The sequence below is a fragment of the Parasteatoda tepidariorum genome, chromosome X2 (assembly GCF_043381705.1).
Source record: "Parasteatoda tepidariorum isolate YZ-2023 chromosome X2, CAS_Ptep_4.0, whole genome shotgun sequence".
In the NCBI taxonomy this organism is placed as follows: domain Eukaryota; kingdom Metazoa; phylum Arthropoda; class Arachnida; order Araneae; family Theridiidae; genus Parasteatoda; species Parasteatoda tepidariorum.
Window position 1 is genome coordinate 28,650,128 of NC_092215.1, and position 23,586 is coordinate 28,673,713.

The 23,586-nt window shown below is 27.3% G+C and overlaps 1 protein-coding gene across 9 annotated transcripts in view; it reads right to left on the reverse strand.

The window, feature by feature from the left end:
- LOC107443336 (dystonin) overlaps positions 1-23,586 on the reverse strand; it is a 289,005-nt gene that overhangs the window by 21,032 nt on the left and 244,387 nt on the right. For all 9 annotated transcript variants that reach the window (XM_043041044.2, XM_043041042.2, XM_043041041.2 and 6 more), the window contains 21 exons: positions 22,580-22,741; positions 21,446-21,616; positions 19,286-19,612; positions 18,563-18,889; positions 17,706-17,790; positions 16,137-16,363; positions 15,437-15,643; positions 15,171-15,290; positions 14,009-14,335; positions 12,482-12,688; positions 11,390-11,618; positions 10,650-10,876; positions 9,564-9,788; positions 9,360-9,461; positions 8,512-8,682; positions 6,268-6,423; positions 5,853-6,053; positions 5,184-5,312; positions 4,384-4,554; positions 4,138-4,293; positions 1,285-1,491 (listed from right to left, as the gene is read on the reverse strand). In XM_043041044.2, coding sequence (XP_042896978.1) covers positions 1,285-1,491; positions 4,138-4,293; positions 4,384-4,554; positions 5,184-5,312; positions 5,853-6,053; positions 6,268-6,423; positions 8,512-8,682; positions 9,360-9,461; positions 9,564-9,788; positions 10,650-10,876; positions 11,390-11,618; positions 12,482-12,688; positions 14,009-14,335; positions 15,171-15,290; positions 15,437-15,643; positions 16,137-16,363; positions 17,706-17,790; positions 18,563-18,889; positions 19,286-19,612; positions 21,446-21,616; positions 22,580-22,741 — 4,134 coding nt within the window. The remainder of the gene's footprint in view (positions 1-1,284; positions 1,492-4,137; positions 4,294-4,383; positions 4,555-5,183; positions 5,313-5,852; positions 6,054-6,267; positions 6,424-8,511; positions 8,683-9,359; positions 9,462-9,563; positions 9,789-10,649; positions 10,877-11,389; positions 11,619-12,481; positions 12,689-14,008; positions 14,336-15,170; positions 15,291-15,436; positions 15,644-16,136; positions 16,364-17,705; positions 17,791-18,562; positions 18,890-19,285; positions 19,613-21,445; positions 21,617-22,579; positions 22,742-23,586) is intronic.

A 23,586-nucleotide genomic window follows, 5' to 3' on the forward strand; every position in this document is an offset into this window, starting at 1 on the left:
TCAAATTTAAAAAAACTTTTTATTTAAAAAAACTTTTATAGATTGTTCATAGCAGATATTGCTTTTAACAGATCCTCTAGATGGTAATTGCCGCCTCTTGCCCCTTCTTCTATTTGCTTAAAAAAACCATGAGTTATCACTGAAAAACATCGGTGATACTGAATTAAAAAAAAATGAAAATATAGCTTTTTTACTATGAAAAGAACAGATATTTGAAGAACAATGATTAAAACAAGAATTCAAATTTATTTTTCTAAATTTGAATCCGAAAGAATTAAATACATTAATAATTAAAATTTTGAAAACACTATTGTTCATCTTTACAATGATTGATGGTTCATGTTCATCACTAGTCCCTTTCAAACCTATTTCCTTGCTCCAAGAGAGTTTGGAAGACAGATTTCTGTTCAATCCGAGGTATGAGGAGGACATTCTTGAACTTAATTTTTTTTCTTTTCAAATTTGCGATTCTTTGTCTAAACTCTATTTCAATTCATTGTATTCTATTTGGGAGATATTTAAATCTAAATAAAATTAAACAAAAATTAAATGAATGATGAATGAAAAAGAAAAAGTAAAATTGAAATATTATTGAAAGATGTTGTTTTCAAATAAATTGCCAATTATGTTTTCATAAAAAATATACATATTTAATAAAAAATTTTGCATTTAAAATTGACTCTTTTTTCTATTTTGCCAATAATTATACAAAACCCATCAAGTCTAGTAGTGCCTATCATTTGGTTTCAAATAAAAGTGTGCATCTCAGTTTACTTATTGCTACTGTCTTGTGGTGCCTATTTTTAGACATGTATTTACAATATGCCATATATCTCCAACATTTTTTTTCTCTGCATTTACCATGCAGTAAATAATACCCACAAATTTATAATGGCACCTTAGCCATCTCAACTATTTGGGTAAAAATTGACCAATTTCATTTCTTTTATGGATTTATATAACATAAATCTCTTAAGAGACATCTTATGTGCTTAAAACATTTTTGATGAGGTAATTATTCACCATTAATATCATTTTGAAAAATAATCTATTTCAATCTCATTTTAACTTTTTCAGAATAAAATGCTTCAAATCAAAACTTTTTTTAAACTTTTTATTCGATATTTAAAAAGTACTTTTACATGGATCTTTTGACCCCAAAAAAATTAATGTATTTAACTCAAATAGCAACAAAAAAAAGTCTCCCATCTAAAATAAGTAAACAATATAATTCAAATAGCAATAATCTAAATTAAATATGGAAAAATATATTTAATTGATTACCTCCTTAGATTCCTTATAGCCATGATCTAAAGCTCTAGTTCTTTCAGCTGCTTTGGAAACTACTTTCTCCCATCTATGCTGAACGCTTATTAACAAGTTTTTAATGAGTATCACATCTTGCTTTTGACTGAAATATTTAAGATGAGTGCCTTTCTTATCGAGATTGAGCATTACTTCTCGATGAGAACTAAGATCTTTTTGGAAATTCTGAAAAATAAAGCAGATGTTATACATAACTTAGTATAGAGCTATTTTTTAAAGAAAAACATCTAATGCTTTAAATGTGCAAAAATTTAAAACATACATGCAACTTATCGTTTAGTTAAATAACTGAAATAATATCATAAAGTGAAATAAAAAGTTTAAATGCAGTTGAAACTAGTGCAGGAATCTTCATTATAAATTCTTTAATTCTACTATTGTAATTTCACAAAAATATGCTGCAGCATACATGATTTAAAACATTAAGTTTTGGTAAGTACGGCTTATCTAATGGGGTGGCCTATATGTTCTATTATTTTATTACTTGAGCTTGAAAATTCTATTTTGTTGAATTGATTCTCCAAAATGTCATTGTTACTGTTCACTTTTTTAACTTCTGCAGCAATCTATTCTTATAATTTAGAATCAATAACATAATAATTTAAAAAATTAACAATGCAGATGAAAAACAGTTTGCTCTTGCAAACTATTTTTCATCTGCATTGTTAATTCTGGCACTTGGTTGAAAGGGAGAGCATATGCTGCACTATTGTTAAATTTTTATGTAACAATAGCACAACATATGCTCTCCCTTTCAACCAAAAAAGCTATCAACGAATTCCCTGCCCGTAATCACCATGCGAATAGTCTCTTACAAGAATCGACGAGAGCATGGTTCCCCTTCACTCTTTCTGCTGCTGCAGGTGTGAAGAAAAAAAAGTGAAAGTAAAATATGCAAGTCATTCTCTAAAACAAATTAATGGGGTGAATTACTGAAATAATCTATCTTGAAGGTCAAGTTTATCCCCACTTTTAGTTGAAGGTCAACTTCATAATTTTTACTTGTATTTACTATTCTACTTAATTATTTTTACTTGTATCTGAGCCTTGAAAATATACGATTTCAGAACGTTCGAGTAAAATCATGCTCCATGATAAGCATGTGGATAAAAAAAGAAAGGGTGAACTGCTTTATTTCACCTGTATTTAACATTAATTTTAACAATTTTTTAGCTGCTTAATCATTTTATTTATTTATAACTGGGATATTATAAATCAATTATAAAAGAACTAAAGTGGTTGCAATTTCTTTAAGCTTTAATTTTAAGCAAAATGAGAATATTTGCTCATTTTAATCATAAAAGAATTAATGTACTCGCAACTATTTTATTTTCTAAATTTTGCACAAAACAAGATTATTTGTTTATTTTTTATATCTATCTTTTAAAAATTATTTTAAAGGCTTTTAGCTGCTTATCATTTGATAGGTAAAAATTTTAGAAATTTAAAATTAGTAAAAGAAACGGGAATTGTTCATGATTGTTTTGTGCAGAAATTTTTTTATTTAACAAGATTTATGTAATTATTAATATTTTATTGAATTATTGCAAAGATTTTTAGCTGTTTAATCATTTAATTTAATAATATTTAGGTATTTTAAATCAAATTACAGAAAAGCAACATGATGCGATCTCGATTGTTCTATATGGGACAATCTTGTGCCTAGTAAGATCATTTTAATTACATTTAGATTCTTAATCCTTTGGTTTACATATAATTTGAGTATTTTAAATTAGTATTTATTAACGTAATGAATTAGAAGTTGCGTTGCATTTGAGTTGAGCACAATTGTACACTGTATAATTTCATGTACATTTGAAAAGTTATGACGAAAATTAACGAACTACATAAATACTGATTTTAAGTAAGATTGCATAGATTAATTTATTGTAAATTTCATAATTTTTTTTAAATATTTAATAATTTATTTTGTATATAACTTCTTATTTAAACAGATGCGTTAAATTCGCGATCGATCACTTAGTAAAATTTTGTGTGGAATATCTGGTGAAAAACTTTTTCTTTTTAGTCAAATTTCACAGGTGCCGCATATCTCCGCGAAATTACGGTACTCATTTATAGTGTTTATTTAAAAAAATAAAATAATTTTAAACAAAAACTCTTTTTCAGATTTGGTATATAATCTAATAGTGTGATCATAGATAAGTGTTTGATTATCTGGTAATTATGTTTTCTAAACCATATAAATTTTTTTAAGGAAGTAAGGCTCATTAAAAAGGTTTTTCTCAGAACTGAAATAAACATTCTAAGCACTGTTGTTGTTTCTGATGATATTTGGACAAGCCAAAGCTAGCCAGCTATGCTCCTTGCGAATTAAGTCAGGAAGGTGTACCATTTGTTTGACAAGAGAGCACCATAAGGGTGAAAGTATGCCCTAGCTCAAAATCCCTAGATAGATGGTAGTACCATTCATTCATGAGGCCACTCCCAAAATTTGGACATAGATTTGAATAGGAAGGAAATTTTCAGATTTCTGTACGCATGATACCGATCGGCGACTGACCACAGGACTTTTGATGCCATAGATTATATGAGACGTATATTACATTTATTCGGTGGGTCTTAGCAGAGCTGTGGACAGAACCCCAGCCCTCCTGGATCTAAATTCAATTCTCTAACTATTGGGCTACCACAGCTCACATTTTAAACATAAAATTGCACAGCAAAAAGTAATTTTTTTTATCTGTTAAGAAAAATGAAAAATATATTATATAATCTGCCAAGTAATTATCCTATGACTACAATAGAAAGAATATTTAAAACATTTTCAAAGTAATGAATGTTTATTACTCGGTGTTCCTCAATTTGTTCCAACACAGATTTCATATGCCTGCTGACTGGTTTCAAAGAACACAAATACTTTTCAGAGCTGGTTAACCACTCAACAAATGCTTGTAATGCTTCATGAAATTCAGTTGCTTCTCTAAGAGCAATTTCTAATTTGATCTGAAAATTAGATAAATTTAAAATAGAAAAACTTCAAAGAGAAACAGATTTTTAACTGAAATAAATACTTAATGATAAATGTCAAAATACCTTTCGATCATTAGCTTTATTTAATATGCTATCCCATCTTTGTTTCAAAGTTTTAAGGCTGTGCTGTAAGTTTTTGGTACAATTTTCACCAGATTTTTTGGTATAATTTTCTCCTTGTTCCAAAAGACTTTCTATCTTATATCGATTTGTTTCAAGTTCATTGTATAAATCCTATAATGAAAAAAAAATTTAAAAAATGCATGCAATTTAAACAAAATTTACATTAAAACAAAGTATGAATGTCAAGACTAAAGAACATAAACATTTTTTCCCTACTACTTGGGTTGAGAAACCCATTTTTACTTGATATCCTTGAATTCAATTAAATTTCTTTTAAGCAATACATAGCTGAAAAGGGCAGCATTTATTAATTGATGCTACTTTATAACACACATACATTCTCATTTCTTACTAGTTGTTTGATTTCCTGGAAACACGAGGCTTCTGTTTCTCTTCCTTAATAGGCTATGCTTGATAATTTCACTCGAATATTACATCATCGGCTTACATGCTGCACACTTAGTTGATGATTATAAGTGAGAGATATTTGAAAATAAAAAATTTATGCTGAAATTATTTAGCTAAGAGCAGGGCTTGCATGTCATTTCAATTTGAAATAAAAAATAAAGAAGGAAATATATTAAAGATACAATTTAAAATGATTTTTTTTAAAAACCATTTTTATAGACTTAGTAAGTTTTATGCCAAAGACAATGTATAGCATAGTTTATATCTACAATAGCTAAGAAAAATTATTTTCAAAATACACAAAAATAAAAAATAAAGTTTTTGAAACATACCATGAACCGGTTAAGTTGTTCCTTAGCAGTTTCTGGTAATCCCCCAACGGGTTTTGATGTCACTAAGTGGCCATCCGTTTCATTTAACCACATGAGCATGTCTTGAATATCCTGATGGAATTTTTGAGCCTAATGAAGAAAAAAAAACATAATTAAGAGTTTCAAAGCAAAACTTCGAGTATACTTGTTACCAACTACTTTTTAAATTAAAAATCATATTTCAATGTTCTATACTCAATAACTAAAGTTAGTTTAGGATAAATTACATTTTAATTAAAAATCAAACACTTCAAGGAAGGAAAAAATATTCCATAAAAATGAAAATTGGATTATTGTTCATAAGTATCTAAATTTCCAAATCTAAAAAATATTCAATTATTTAAAAATCTGACATAAAATTCCAAAATTAATCAAGAATAAAATTATTTATCAATTGCTAATGGTTTTAAAATCAACATAAGAAATTTATTTACTTTATACTTTCATGATTTTTTTAACCCACTGGCAGTTAAGCAAATGGGTGAAATTGGTAAAATTTTTTCCCCAATACACTATTTCCCTATCTACTAACATGTAAGGCTGCAGGTTAAAGTATGACTTTTTACGTGCAGAACCATCAGTGGGTTAAAAGTAATCAAATAAAAAACTACAGAAACTTGACAAAAATACCTCTTTTAATGCTTCTTCAAGTTCCCTATATCGATCTGTTGATTTATCTTGCAGATTTTGCCACCGTGTTTTTAAATCTTGCAATTTATTATGTGTGTATTTTGCATCTTCACTGCTACGATCAGTATCAACAAATTCTCTGCCAGCTTGGAGAATAGCATCTATACTTGATTGGTGAGCTTGAATGTCGTTTGCAATCACCTAAAATAACATTACAAAGGTTTCAACAGAAAGTAAAAAAAGTTTTAAAAGAAGACTGTGGAAAAGAATTCTAAATGTTTAATGATGCAAAATTATCAAAGTTACATCATGAAAATAAAAGGAAATCTTGAAGATAAAATAAATAGAAGAATAATTAAATGTTTAAAGTAATTGCAGGTAAAACCTTTAAGTACACACTTAATAAATGTTTTACCTTATGTTTAGCAAGTACAACTTCAATGACTTGTGGATCACCAAGAACAGGTTTCAATTCATCAAGAGTCTTTTCTGTTTTTGTTATCCAAATAATATGCTCTTCTAATGCATGTTGAAATTGGCCAAGCCTTAATAACACTTTCTCCATTTCTTGCTACATTAAGAAATATTAGTTTTGTTAAATATATATGATTAAACGTAAATGAATATATTACTTTAATGGAAAAGTCAAACAATCAACATTCTTTTCAAATTGATCTATGTAAATTTACAAAAAAAGAAAGTTTCAAATTTAAGATATGTTAATCCCTTAATACCTAGTACCTCTCTTTTTAGATACGGATCTAAAAATTCATCAAAAAACACAAGAATTAATTTTTGACATGAATTTCATTTAGTTAATTTTTTAATATTTATTTCTTTCAGACTTTATTAATGGCTGCATATGACAAGGACCATAATTTCTTATGGATTATTGGTGATGACGCATATTCCCCAGAAGTCAACTCTAAAGAAGTTGGAAAAAACTATTAAGTATTACATGCACCAACATGTAATCCATGAATTATACGGTGATTCCTTCAACACCAAATTTTAAAGTCTATACTTGATACTGTGATTTTTCAGAACTAGCAGAATCTATGTCATATACGAGCCAATGAGCATCAGTAGGAAAATGGACGAGCAGACACCCAATAATATTTAAGGGCCATTCACGCTAGTTGTGAAAAAATTGCATATGCAAGTTTGGAGATTTAAACATGAATCTGATTCGCGTACTTTTTGAGGGTAATTATATTTCACTAATATGGTTCTCGGTCACAACTTTAAATTCACATGCATGAATTTTTTGCATCCCGCGTAAATGGTTCCCTGACACTTTTATATCTGACTTTGCAATGTCTGATGCCCAGAAAATAATTTTGGCAGATTATACACAGTGATGATTTTCAAGTTTTAACAGAAAATTCGTGGACATACACTGGAAATTAACAGTATTTCTTTAATAATGTAGTCGTTGTTTAATTTTCAAGTCCAACTCAAAAATATTTTTCAATATGCAATAAAGAAAATGACTAGTCTCTTTCACTTCAAATTATTTGCCTACATTTAATAGATATTTCAGCAAAATTTTTTGCTATTTTACATACATTTAACCGATTTAGCATTACAACCTCTTTTAAAAAATAAATTAATAAACGGAATAAATTTTTTTTCTCCTAAGATGCATATTTGGTTAAGTTTTTGGGTAGGGAAAATCTCTAGCAGTAGCACGTTTGCATTAGATTATGTGGCCGGACATATGCTTCTAATGCTGTATCGATTAAATGTAATAATAATAATTAGACATTTTGATAATTTTTGACATTAGGCAGGTTTAAAATTTCATTTTTTAAATAAACAGGATCATTTTCAGGTGATACATTTTTGTAATCTTCTAGATATAAGAAAATACAACTAACGGGTAAAGACAATCAAAATGCCTTTAATAGGTTTTCTTAAAATTATTCCCAGCTAATAGAATGAAGATGTAAATATAAGGTTTTCCACATTTATTTGATCTTTGTTAACTAATTTTTTATCACTTTTTTACAATTCATAGTATAGTGTCCATGAATGAATGGATTATTTTTACAATAGAGTTATAATATTCCTAGCGATATCTGCCTTTGTCATCTGCTATAATTTTTTTTTACTAACTACAAAGAATATTTAAAAACTGTTTAGTCAGATGGAAAAAATTAGCATCTCTTAATTATTATTAGTGACTTTCACCTCATAAAAATTGTCTACGTTTAATACATGCCTTACACTTATAGTTAAATAATGCTGTAGTTAACAGGAGAACTTTAAAACTATACGCACACATAATCACACACAGAGAAATATTTCGTTCGTATTGCTATAAATATAAAAAAAATAATTTATGATGTAATAGCATAAACGTAAACTAAAATATGGCAGAGGAACAAAATTATAAACTGTAGTGTTATAATATTGAAATGCAAGCTTATTTTTTAAATGTTAAAAATAACTAACAACAAGAATGAGCTATTAATTTTGATGTTAAAGTTTAAGTCGCTGAGTATTTCTACCAGATTTTATGAATTTTAAGCTGGTGGCTTTTCTGTAAATAATAATAATAATAATAATTTTGCTTGTTATTCTATAATGAAAAAGTATGTAGCAAGGAAAATTCATTACAATTTTGATAAGATAAGGGTAAAGAAATACCAGTTACCTGTCTATCAACAATATTCTTCAGTAAATCATCCCAACGTTTGTTTATGTCCCTTAATGGTTCACGAATTGTGACAGCTTGATCAGATGATGTGCGTTCCATTAATTCTTGAGCTGATCTATTTAAAGCTTCAACTTCTATCATATGAGGATCAACTTCATTTTTAAAATCCTACAAAAGAAAATAACTGGATGAATGTACAGTAGGTATTAAGTAGAAGCTTATTTAGAGCTTAAATAACAACATAATTAAAAAATAATTAATTCTTAGCTTAATATATTGCAACTCCATAAAAAGAGAGCATAAAGAAATTAGGCATTTATATTCTTTTTATAAAACACTAGCACAATTTTGAACAAGATCAAATTATTTCTGAATTTCATAATTTAGTGACAAATCTAATTAGATTAATGCATTGAAGACAGACTTATCTAAATTAGAAAAAAATAACTAATCCTTTCAGTCCTATTTAGATTGATAGCTAGTGTGTATAATTTAAAAGCACAAAAGTGGGAAGCAGATAGCCACACTGCAATAAACTTAAATGATATTATGTTCTCAAAATCAAATAGAGTTATAAATTAATTCAGATATAACAAAACAAAAAGATAGTAAAAGAACGACATAAAAAGGGCATAATAGCCGCAGCTTTGTCAAAAGCAGCAGTTAAATCATGCTAATCACTAGAATGGATACTGAACATTTGAAACGTCATAGATATTTAGTTTTATAGATATATATAACAACTTTACCTTGAAAAAATTATAAATTATTTATGATCTTACAGATACATTTCATGGTTATTCCAAATAAAAATATTATATTAAAAAAAAAGTTTTTATACTGACCTTAAGTTGCTTGATTTGGTTTTTTACTGAATCAATGTCTGAAGAGACAGCACCAAATTTGCTAAATCTATCTTCATAAGTATCAAGGAATTCAAGCAAATTCTGGAAAATTTTAAATGTATTATTACAAAACTTAACATGTTACATTTGCTTGTTATTTAGCAAAAATTAACAGCAAGTAAGATCATTTTGAGATTAACTTACATGAAGTGTATCATGAAAAGTCATCGCCTTCTCCATAGCAGCAATAAGATTCTCTTCTCTTTTAGCATATAAAGTTGTTACATTTTCCCAAGCAGAGTCTAAGTCTTCAATATGCTTTTTCACTTCAGGTTTATCTGGTTCACCACATAACTGCATCAAATTTTGCCCAGCTTGACGACAGTGATCTACTTCTGGTTTTGTTTGGGTGATTTCTTGCTTAATTTCCTAAACAATTAAAATGCATAAAATATCAAAATTATTGAATATAAAATGTAAATGTTTAAAAAAGAACAGAACATTTGAAATAAACAATCTTGATCTGATTTTTTTTGATTATCTATGATATGCACGTAACAGAAAAATAAAACAAAAAATGCATTATATGACTCTAATTCAGAGTAAACTAATCACTATATCTGACGTTATATCTGTACAAACTCAAACTACTAATCTGCTTTATGTGTTCAGATTGAGTGATTTATTTTATTTAGAGACAAAAAGCTGCGCAAAAGTAAAAAATGTAATAAAAAATTACACCTAATTCTCTCATGAGTTTTTGTCTTTAAATATGTTAAACATCATTTCTATTAAATATAAATTTATTTATTCAAAGTCCAAATAAAAATATAATTAAATGATATAAAATTTACAATGTTCAAATATTTTTCAAGCTGTGTCGGCAGAAAGTCTGCAGCATTTAATTATTTATTTGATATAAATTCAGATTGCTTGAGACTTTTGATGAACAAAGTAAAAATATTTTTTTAATTATTTTCTCCTGATTTTAAGAGTAATTTTAATCTTTAAAAACATTTGAACAGAAGTATGCAAAAAAAAAAATATTCCGTTTTATATTAAGCATTTAATTTTTAACCTAAAAAAATCTTTTGAATAATTGAAAGATTAACAATATAATATTTGTTAATTGAAAGATTAACAATATAACACCAAGGATAAAAAATATATGTTGAGCCATTATCATTTTCTTAAATGAACATTGAGCTTTTCTCCTTATTTTAGATATATTATCATTTGGAACTACAAATTTGAAAATCGCTATAAAAAAGTTAAAATGGAAGACTTTACTTGTAAGACTTCATGTTGTTGATGAACAGCAGCAGGCTCAACAGCAGGTGGTTCTTGAGCATTCAAGTTGCCCTGTAACTCTTTCAAAGCTTTCATTACAGCAGTCAATTCATCCCAGAACTTCTCTGCAGCAATCAAAGCTTCTTCTAAAGATTTGCCACGTTTATGAGCAGCTGTTTGAATGGTCGCCCACAAGTCATTTAATCTATCCAATTTCATTTTTATATCTATAACATACAGAAGTAATACAAATTTTATTCATTATTATTTTGTTTCATAGGATTTAATTCGAAACTGTAGAAATTAAAAAAAAAATCCTTTCAGCTTAACTTTCTAACATATAAATTCAAAAAACATTTCAAGGAATAAAATATAGATAAATATGTACACAATCATATAAATTAATTTGTTTAGTACCTCAATGTAGATATAGAAATTTTTTCACTTAGTTTAAACTAGTATACTAACAACCTTGTAAAAAATTTATCTTTTGTTCAGTTGTATGTGAAATTAGTATGATGTTTTCACCTCTTACAATACTTTTGTCAGTAGCTAGTTAGTTGCAGTTTTATTTCTATATCACTTGAAGTTTTATATCTAATGCCATTAACTATTATTATTGATAAACTTAAGTAACAATAAAATGTGTTTTTTGTTCCTTACAAAAAAGGAGATGAAGAAATTTAATGAAAAAAATTTCAGTTTTTTAAGAATTAAAATTCATTAAAAGGTTACATTACCATTAACAGCAGGTTCATCAATTTTGCTAGCTTTGCCAATAACATCATCGGCTGCTTTTTTAACAGCTTCAAGTGTAATTGTGCGCTTATCAAGGTCCTGAAGCACAGCTCGATTATCATTTATTTGTTCCTGAATTCTATCTGGATGTGCAGAAATTGGTTCAGCATTATTTAACTGATCAGCTGTAGATGTCAGAGCTGTCAAAATGCCTTCTAACTTATCAGAAAACTATAAAAAGAGAGAAATTAATAAATACTTTAACATAAAAAAATGTATAACAATCAAAAACACAATGAAGGTTTGGTAATTATTTGACAAACGTAATTTGACAGTTCCAAAATAAGAGTTTAGCAATTATTTGACAAACAATTAATTTATTACATAATAGAAATTATTGTAAGAATAATAACACCAAAATTACTAGTCATTATAACACCATTAGAGGTAAATAATTTACATCAATTAGAGTTATTATTTATTATAGTCAATATGTATTTTATCCTCCTAGCAGTTGAAGAAAACTCAACAAGAGAAAAAGAAATAATTACTGAATTTTTTTTACAAGGCTGCTACCAGTAAGATTAAAATTAAGTTAAATTTTAAGGTTTTATCTTTCTGTTTCATAACAAAAATTCCATGTATTTCTAAAAAAATATTGTAACTTTCACTACAATAAAAAGATTTAGATGTTTTTAAAAATTTGGGAGTGAAAATGATTTTTCTTTTATCTTTCTAACCTGAGAATAACGCAATAAAATTAAAATCATAAATATTATTAGCTTCTTCATTTCAGATAGCAATACATGAGCACTACATTCGGTAACTTCAATCGCATGTGAAATCATACTTTAATGTTTCTTTCCGAATACATTGCAAATGTCTAGTTTGTAGTAACTTGAAGGCTTAGAAATTATTTACTTGTTTGTAAATATAAAAAATTTCAGAGAACTGACAAAATAAGATTACAAAAATTCACAAATAATAAAATAGTCTTTTCTGAAGATAACTAACCAAGTTGGGCTTGTACTGAAAAGGGTTCAGGTATTCATTTAGGTTTCAATATATATGATTCAAAAAAATTTATGACTTACTTGAGATGTAGCTTGTAATGCTTCTTCTAATGCAACTTGATGTTCTCTCAGTATTTTGCGAAGAGCATTATATCGACTATTGTCAGACTCCAAGATTACTTCTAATTTATCTGACTCTTCTTCAGTACAAAGCTTAGTTAAAGCTGTTCCCGTTTTATTTAGTTTATCAACTAAAGGCTTGTGTTCTTGAACAGACTGAGACAAATTCTAAATATTAAAATAAGAAAATATTTAACACTAATTATAGTGTAAATTGTTGTAAATATGAGATGTAAGTGACAAGAAAAAAGAGAAATATTTAGATACATAAATTACTAGAATTGTTTTAAGATTAACACCCTTATGCAACTAAAAGGCGCTTCTTTGATTTCTTCGAACCCATTCAATTGATATTCGAAATTGGCTGGCTTTCTAATTCAACTGTAACATTAGATCACTATTGAGGTAGAAGGGTTGCCCATTAAAGAAACTATCTTTTTATGCAGGTCACTTGTGTTGTGCAGGTGTGTTGTAATTTTTCTCCTCCAATGAAAAGATTCATGTGCATTTTCTCAACTATGGTCTAAAGGAGAATTTTTAACTGTGACTTTCAAAAAAGTGTCTGCTTGCCTAACTTCGAACTTACCACCATAGATTTTTGTGTCTGTAATCATCTATATTACTTAAACTTTTAAAATATTTCCGAGTAGTAAAAACATTTACAATTTCAAAATACTTATGCTTGCAAAAACATATACATCTAACCCGATCAGAAAATGTTAGTCTGCATCAAGAGTTGTAATGAGATAATATAATTGCAATTTCCTTGTAAAAATTGATAATTAAATAAATATTGGCAGTTTGTTTTCATCAGTAATAAATAAAAATTATGAAATAAAAACGACTACAGATGAAGATCAAATCATAGAATCATTGAATTTCAATTCCGAAATTACTTTATAAACGCAAATAGGTAATTTGAAATATTTGCATCACTTAATTAAAATTAGTATATCATTGCTGAATCAGCATATTATTTACATAAAAATATCTAGTTGTGTTTTTAACATATAACCAAGTTTTTATCTTCCTATCTCCTTGATTTTTCTCCACCACCGCCATTAAATGGAGTATCTGCTTTGTGATTGGTCAGAAATAGTTCTATTGAACTTAGCCTTCAAACTCAAGCTATTTTGCTGTCACGTGATGAAAAACGTTCAAAGTGTTTCAGTTGCAAAAGGATCTAAAATAAAAGTCACTATAATTTCTCAGTCAGCTTAACAGCTGTGATTTACCAAGAAAGAGTAACTATCATAAACAACAAGATCATGCTAGAATCAAGTTTTATACAGGATAATATTAATTTAATATTAAAAAATGCATATTTAAAAATAAATTCAAAAATAAATTACAATATTATTAAAAGAATATTAATCGATTCTTTATGTTAACATATAAACAATTTAACATCTAAACATTAAACACTTATTGTTAAAAAAATGAAAAACAAGTTATTAACTTAACAGCTGAATAAAATTGAATGCATACTTTGTTTCGCTCATGTTGCTTCTTGATTTGCACAGAATTTAAAGCTGGAGCCTCCAGGAGTTCAGCTTCACCTTCAACTTCATCTAACCACTGGCCTAAATCTGTATGAGTTTCATAAAAATGCTGGGCAAGAGGAAATGCTTGTTCAAGTGTACTGAGCCTTTCTTGGCATAAAAGAACAACATTATTTGATTTAGTTTTTAAAGTCTCGATTTTTTCATTAATATAAGACAAATCATCGGATGATGATTCCCTTAAGAGCTTTTTTGCTGTAGTAGTCACATCTCTTACTCTATTTTTCTGTCCATTTAAATCATCACATAATGTCTAAAAGAAAGAAAAAAAATTATGAATGAGAAATCCATTAACTATGTAGAAAACAAAATGCACAATAGATAATAGGTATAACAGATACAGTGTTTTAATAATACAATTTAAACTCACTAGTTATTGGAAATAGCAATTTAATGCCAACTAATTTCCAAGAATGAAGCAATTTATTTATGAAGACGTTGAAATTTTGAAAACATGGAAACATTAATGAAATATTTACAACCAACCAATTTTCTCTGGTACTTGTTTATTTTGAGGGGACATAAAAAAAACTCTTTCCACTATATCTATATTAAAATTGAATTGCCCTGTATTGATGCAGTTTTAGTAGGTACAAAAAGTACTACAATTGTATCTATATTAGTATCTATAGTAACTATTAAAACTGCACCCATGACCAAAACAGTGCACCAGTAGTGTCAATAATAGCATGGCGATTTGTTACGCTTCTATGAATCAGTCCTAAATGAATAAGTACCATTAATAGAATTGAAAAATAAAAGTTTCATTTCTCAGACTCACAACAGCCACATATTTTAATCAAAACTTTGTCACTCCTCAACAAAATTTATAAAGTAAAGCACTCGCAAAACACCCAGTTTGTTGGCTAGTGGGTCATGGAAATTAAGGCTTTACAATATTGAAACCAATTGTATGATGGTCAGAATGTGATCAGCATTGCGGGCCATTTTACACAATTATGAATAGTTCTAAAACTTCAGATAAGGGGTAAAAAATTATAATAAACATTCTTAAACATAATATTTTTATGACAATTCTTAAATAAAAGTTTCTCACCAAGAAACTTAATATTAGAATAAGGTCATACCTTTTGTTTTTTGAGTAAGGTAGACAAACAACTTGGTTCAGATGAAAGGCCCTCTGATGCAGTAACTTTGTTTTCAACTTCTTTGAACCACTCACAGAGCTCATCAATATCACCAACAACCTAATTCATATTTAAATAAATGTTTTTTAAGTGTGATGAAAAATATTTGTTTGCAAAGATACTAAGTTACAAAAGAGGGATAAAAAACTTTTTTAACGATGAAAAATCAATATTGATCAAGTTCAAAAAAATTAAAACATACGTACATCAAATTTTCGTTGAAGTGTAAGCTGAATCCTCTCTGCTTTTCGTTGAACTTGTTCGCATACTTTTTCAAATCTATGATTAACACGAGTGATCTGATTCTCAAACATCATAGAACTTTCTCCAGGTGCTAGTTGACTAAGGCGAGGTCCAGTATTATTGATTTTATCTAACTCAGTACGATACTCTGGAATACTGTCCTCAAGTTTCTGAAAATATAGCAAATAATGAATACATAAGAAAAGTGAAATAAAGAGGTATAAAAATGATTACATTTATTTTTAGACTAAATTTTATTTGATTGGCTACATGAATTCAATAGCTTTAAACAGCCTTTATAAAGTTTCTAAATAAATTTTGTAGGAAGTTTTAGTTTAGAATAGTAGTTATACATATCTCTTTTTTCATACCAAAGCATATTTAGGTTGTAATTTTTTAGAAATATCTATATAGCTCTTCATTGCATATTTTGACGCAATATTTTTTTAATTTTATACCTAAGAACTCTTGCCTTAAATAAATATCTTTAGTTGGATAAAGATTTCATTGGACAGATACAAATTTTATTAGATGCATTATAAATAATTAAATTGCAGATTAAATTATATAAATTAATTGTAAATTGAGCTGAAACTACATTTACATTGAATCAGATTTTTAATCACTAAAACATCTATCAAAATATCATTAAAAAACACATACTTTTATTGTTTCACTTTGTACATCTAATGAGCTATTATCTATTTGCTTTAGTGATCTTTCAATAGAATCAAGCCATGTAGTAAGCTTATTAATGGAGGTATAGAAAGATTCCACCAACGGAAATGATTCTTCAGCAGTTTTCAGTCTTTCACTAAGTTTGTTCGAAACTTCAGAAAGTTTCATACTAAGTGTGTCTAATTTCTCTTTCATTTGTATGGCATCTTCCCCTAAAGAAAAAAAAGTAAACAAGAAAATAAATAATAATAAATTCAATGATTCAAATAAAATATTTTATTAAGATTCCAATAAATGTGTGGTTTAATGAACATACAATGTAAAAGTTTAGTAATACATTACATAATCAGTAAGCAAACAAAGTCGAATTGCGAAGGGAAAAAAAAAGAAGAAAAAAACTTTATTTACTGATTTTAAAGAATAAATACAAAAGCAGTTTTGTAATATTTTTGCATGAATTTTGAAACATTGGTTGCTTTTGGCTTGAGACCATAGATCATAGTTTCTTAATAGAAATACTCATTTAACAAGAGGGTTTTAAAATTTTATCCAAAATTTGTTGATACAAAATTCTCGTAATAGAAAACAAAACTCCACGATTGCTTCAAATTGCAAAATATTATGCTTAATTATATAAGGATCAACTTAGTTGAACGATGGATCAGAAACTTGAAAATAAAGCATGGCGAAGGCAATGTATCCTTGAAAAGGCAACTACTCTTCAAACAGTTCTATAACTTAGTTTTGATTAAATACATAAAGTTACTTATATATGTGAACTGAAATTTTAAAATTTAATTTTATAAAAAAAACTGTTTAAAACTCATTAAAGTGTGCAAAAAATTTATTGGACAACCAAATTCATAAAACATGCTAACAAAACAATATGGTAATCTTTGATATTTAATATACACAGAAGATTCAAAGTGTTAGACAATTTCCACCAAGTGTTTCACCAAACAACTCATGGTTTATGGCCAGCCTGAGGCTCCTTAAATAGGATCTTATTGTTAATCCATAATTGTTTTTGGATTACCTTAGTATGTACAATACCATGGACTTGATCTAGCTCAGCTAGTCTTTAGAGACATGCAACATAAAGCCTTAAAGTATGCAATAAAATTTTTTTGATTTAATCAATTTTAACATTGCTGTCAAATGATTGGAACCAAGTAACTTTTTAATAATGGTTTTGGACATTCATACCACAACCTATTCAACTATTTTTTTTAATAACAGACAGATTGTTGGTGCTATAAAAATAACTGTATTTAGATTTTTAATTTGTTCAAACAATTGATCTTATTCAGTTTTTCATTGTTATTAAATATGTAGTTTTAGTCAACTATCATCGGACACTATAAATAACGTAAATAAAGTATAACATATTTGTGTTATATAATGTAAAAAAGATTGCTTACAATATTAAAAACATGGCTTCATTGTATAATATCTTAACAGGTTACAATTTCAAATCAGAAGCTATTATATTCTCTAAATGTTTCATTATTACAGTAAATTTTTAGTTATAGTAATTTCAGCAAAAAAAGTTACCTGATGTATATTTCATAATTTCTTCCCCAGAAGTAACCAGTTTATTAATATTTGTCTTCTCTTCATCCAACTTCTCTTTTAAGTTCTAGAAATGAAATAGGAAGCTATATCAGCATTAAAACTATACAAACTGTTAAAAATAATTAAAGATACGAAAATAATAGAATTTTTTTTATGCATAACTAATGATATCATATAAGGTACAAGAAAAAGGGGTCGTCCACCGAGTAGGTCGGTGGACACAGTTGAGAGGGACCTAAAGATAATAGGAATAACTAACTGGAAGGCCATGACACAGAATAGATCAAGATGGCAAAAACTTATTGGGAAGGCCTTGGCCTGTCATAGGCTGTAGTGCCCAAGAAGAAGAATGATATCATAAATCATCAATATGCACTCTTTAAAGAAGAGTTCAGGACACACCAGAAAATAAACAAACAATACATGTTTAAAATATAAGAGGCAGTTATTTTCACTCTTAAATATAGTTTTTTCCTTTCAGAACTAATGAAGTAAAGATGATTAAAATTTATATGTACACAATTAAAAGAACTTATAATGTGTAAGAAAATAAATAAATTTAACATTTTACCTTGAAAACATTCTGTTATAAGAATATGCAATGTTTTATTTTTCAATAACATTTAATACAATGTTACTCTAACAATCTTATACTAACTCATTTAAAAGCATGATCTAATACTATTTATCTACTAGTAACTGTAAGTTAATTAAAAGAATTTATATGCAACAAACATAATAAAAGAATAATTTGAATCTGCTTTGCGAAAACTTTGATGCGTTAACATAAACATGAATATCGACAAAGGCAATGGATTAAAAGAATTATTACTTACTCTCAAATTTGTAAGCTGAGTTTGTAACTTGGTAGATTCTGTACTTAAACGCTGAAAGCTTTTCAATTTTGTAGATATCTCTTCGATTCTTGTAATAACTTGAGAATAAGTAATAGAAAAACTATGGATTCCTTTTTGAGTTCTTTCCAAAAGAGATCCAACATTCTTGTTAACAACTTCAATTTCTTTAAACTTCTCATTTATTGAATCAACTTTCTGTACTAGTGATTCCGTTTCTGTTGGGTTGACAACCTTTTTTAACCTCTGTGATATTGTGTTCACTTTCTCCAGGGATTTCTTTTGTTGCTCAATATCATTAGATATAACCTGTGAAAATGAAACAAATTTATAGCTTAAAAACTTTTTCTACTGTTTTTAAAGCAAAATGAAGTAAAATATTTAACTATCACACTAATATTAAAATCCTGTCTCCTGATAACACAAAAGAAATAAGATTTTTTTTCAAGTCAAATAACAGAATTTGTTTTATGGGAATACATTTATAAGAAGAACATAAAGAGTTTCCACTGCTAGAGCATTTGAAAAGTGAGTAACATGCTAATACACTTTCTATTTTTTAATAAAAACTAGAACTTTTTCAAACAAATTAAAAAAATTTTTAAAATATTAATCAGTAGAAAAGCGAGTTAATACTTAAAGAATAATTTATACTTTAACAATAACATATAAATAAATGATAAAATTAACAAGATCGAAAGTTACCTTATAGTTGGAGATCATAACTTTGATACGGGGTTCTTCAACTGGGATTGATGTCATGGAAGCCAATTTTTTTTCAGTTGTTTCCAGCCATTCAGAAAGTGTAGCAGATGAAGTTTGAAAGTCTTGGGCAAGGGGCATTGTGCTTTCCAAACATACCATTCTTTCCTCTGCAGTTGATATAAGTTCTTCAAACCGACTTGAAAGAGTTTTCATTAAAGTTTCAGCCAGTTCATTTTCAGCTGATTTAGAAGTACTAACAAATTCAGAACCCAAAGACTTCAAAGAAATAACACTATTTTGACGATCCAACAACATTTTTTTCAGAAACTGAAATCAGATTTTAAATAAGGGTTATTTTTTATTATGGAATTATATAAATATATTGTTATGTGGAGGAGGCACAGCAATTATGAGAAATTTTTTATAACCATTTTCAAAGTTGACAACAGTTTTTTTCTTCATTTCATTGAAACTATAATTCTGCTTAGTTTAATTTTTTATTTTCAGATTATCCATACGCTGAAAACAAACTAGACTAGATGCCGCTCAAGCCTTGTGATTTCATCTATCTGACATAAGACTTAATGTAAAGAAACTAATAAGTAAACTAAGAAGTATAACTTTGGTTAAAACGTTAAAAATTGTTTATGAACTTAATAAATTAAGTCTGCAATCTACTAAAAAAAATCAATCATATAGGGTTTTATTGCAAAAAAATGGGACCCACTAGCTTAAACTAAAAAAAGCTACAGAATAAGAAACAGAACAAATTTTAAAATTAATTAGAATAATCATGGTGACTGCTCAAAACATTTTCAAAACTAATAACATACTTAATAAAAGATACTAAGAAAAACTTTGGTATAATTTTGAATCTCAACAAATCAATAATACTCATATTTATTCTTATTAAGAAAAATCTTAACATGATATAGATTTATAAAAAAATAATACATAAAAGTCTAAAGCCAAATGATGTAGTGTTGTCAAGTTATAAATCCATGAACTAAATTTCAGTAGACAACTAATAAGCTTTTCATTTTGTGATGTAGCTAGGTTAAATGTAAAAAAATTTTTAAGTCAAAATCTAAATATTTGCCTCATCTTTATTTCGAATAAAGACATGGTTCAGAAGCATGTGGAGATGTTTTTACCTTCCTCAAGCATAAACAAAGCAGAGCTTGCTACATGATAGAACCGGATGAACTTCCTTCCAGGCCATATTTACATTGAAATTGAAAGAGTTAGGTTTTGCTCCATTCCAGTTGGGTATTCTTATACTGTACCCAAAGTGTGGTACCGTACCCCCAGGGGTACGACGCATTCTTATGCAAAATATCTTGCAACAAACGAAAATTTCAAAACATTTTATTTAAAAACAAAGCTAGTCATGAAAATTTCGATTACATATTTTTCTATTGGCTATTTTTTGCAGAGTTAACAGTTAATAATTAGTGGTGTCAACAGCCAGTTGTGATTTTTAACTCCTGTGCAATTTTTTTCACCACAGCAAAAACATTATCATCCTTCTCACTGATGGAAATAAACTTATTAACAAAACTTGTACCAAAAAAGAAAAATAAACATATTTTTAAAAAAATACATTCATTTTTCTATTAGTGGTGCACAGTGTTACGAAAAATTTAGAAAGAGTACACAAAAGTCATAAGTTTGGGAAACACTGTTATACTGAGTTCAAATCTAGTTAGGATCTACTCAGGTCTATAATCTTCCAAGGGTTGAGTCTTTGGGCAAAATTGTGTTGAAATTTAATTACTGCACACCAATTGTCTACTGAATAATATGGAGAAACTGGTTTTTTGATACGAAAAAGCATGTATCTGAAAGTTTGGAAAAAGCTTGAAATAACACTCAGAAGGTTAATCCTCTGTGCTTGATAAAAAGGAATGTTCAATGTTAAGAACTCAAATAAAATGTTTGATAGCATTTAGCACACTAGATCCACTGAGCATTTAATCATTCTACCTGGCTCAGTAAGATTTTTTTTTTACTAAAATTCATTAAAAAAACATAATTTAAAATTGATAACTCCTTTTATTAAGACTATAGTTTTCCTGCAAATTCACTTTCAATTTCAAAGATTCGGAAGCATTTCATAGCCAAAATCAGTTAAAATATTAAGTACACTAAAAAACATACTTTTTGTTCTTGAACTTGTGCTTTGACAACTTTAAAATCAAAAGATGGTGCTTTCTGTTTTGATACCATATCTTCAGTATCATTTAGCCACTTTTCAACACCACTAAGAGCTTCCTGAAATTTTCCTGATTGTAATAAAGCAATATCTAGCTTTTTCTCCTTTTCGTTTATCTGTAAAATTAACAATCAAGAAATTTTTTTAACATTATTTAATGAGACACATTAATACTAGTAGAATCATCATAACATAAAAAATATTAGTAAATAAATTAAAGTTTTACAAGATACAAAAATAATTTAATTTAGTTATTTAATTTATTGAAGGTACAAATTTATTTGGTAAAACTACACTCTAAGTGTAAGCCAAGACAAATGTTAATGAACTAGTTTCAAGTGTTACATATTAAATAAACATGACAATCTGCAACCCTTTCATTTATTCACATAAGTCTACAGTTTCAACAAATTTTTAAAAAGGCGGCTGTCAGACATTTATTTAAATATTCATATTCATTTATTCAAATGTTTCAAACAAATCACGAAAAATGTCAGACATTTAATAAAACCTCTTCATTTGTTTAAAGCTGTCTATATTAAATTTTAGATTTGCATTCTTTTGTAAATATTATATGTATACCATACTTGGTAGTAAAAGGTGATGCAATGTAATTTTAAATAATTTTTGTAGCTCAATAAATATATATTAAACAACCATGCTTAATCCAGCTCACTTTTTCCACCTCTCAATATAAACAAAAAACTTAAAGCAGTTAAATTAATATAACACACTCAAACTTGAATAAATTTACAGTGCTTTCAGAATAATATAATGAAAATAATTTCAAACAATTAATCTTGAGGTTATTAATTTTGAATTTTTTTAAATGACTGAGTTACAAAAAAATATACTTATTCCAGCTATGTAAAAAAATTGTCAAAACTTGTTACAATTTTGAATAAAATTTTTTACTTAATCATATCTAAAACACCCACAATTACACTAACTTGTAACAATAAAATGTTAAATATAGTTCCTATTACTCCCCTTCCCTGAATATAAAAAATTAACATTCAACAGGAACAATTCCAGATTTACTATGTTTTCAACATACTAAATAGAAAATAATTTCATACCGATTCTTGAAGATCATTCCATGAATTATTAATGACATCCAAGTTCTGCTCAATACTACTAGTGTCAACATCATTTGATGCAGACTGAATTAGACCTTGTCCTAACTTATTTACTTCCATAACTGTTTTGCTAAGAGGTTTAACTGATGTCTCACACATTTTCTAGAAAAAATAATTCAAATCATTACTAACAAATTAAAATAAATCATAATAAACAAAACTACATTGAAAACATAGAACAAAAATAAGTAAAATGACCTTTGCTAAGGTGGGCAAGAATTGCATTTGCTACATAGTATTTGCTACAAAATCAAATACTATATTATTTTTTTACAATGACTAAAATATTCGATGCAATGAAATTCACTGAAAATTTGAATATTCTATGGCAAAGTAAATTAATTCTATTGTGTCTAGAATTTTATGAATCCAAAATTACACTTTTTTTTAACATGATCTTGAAAATAGTTTCTATCATTTCAAAATTACTAGCAATAAAGTCTTAATTAAATAAAGATTTGTTTAAATTTCTAAAACAAAGGACACAAGTTGTCTAATTTATTATTCAGATAATTAACAACATTTTTTACCTTTAATCATGACTATGTCAGGAGATTTCTGTTTGTGTTTCTATTGTATATTCGACTATGTTTTGGTTTATTTTTCAAAGAAAAACTAAACTTATAATGCTGAATTATAAAACTATAGTTACAAAAATATAATACAGTAAAGAAACAATAGTGTTGAATAATTAACTCACTTTTTGATATTATGCAAAAATTACTAGTAAATTATAATGATATATTTTAAATTTTGATAATATTTTATTAACATAGGATGAAATTACATAAATATTGAGTTTAAATTTACAAAGCTTAACTCTGTTTATAAGTACATGTAACTTTTTAAAGTAAAGTATGGTTTTTTGAAAAATTTATATCTCTCAAGATAGATACAAATTCTAAATATCAATAATTAACAAGCAGAATTCATTCCAAAATATATAT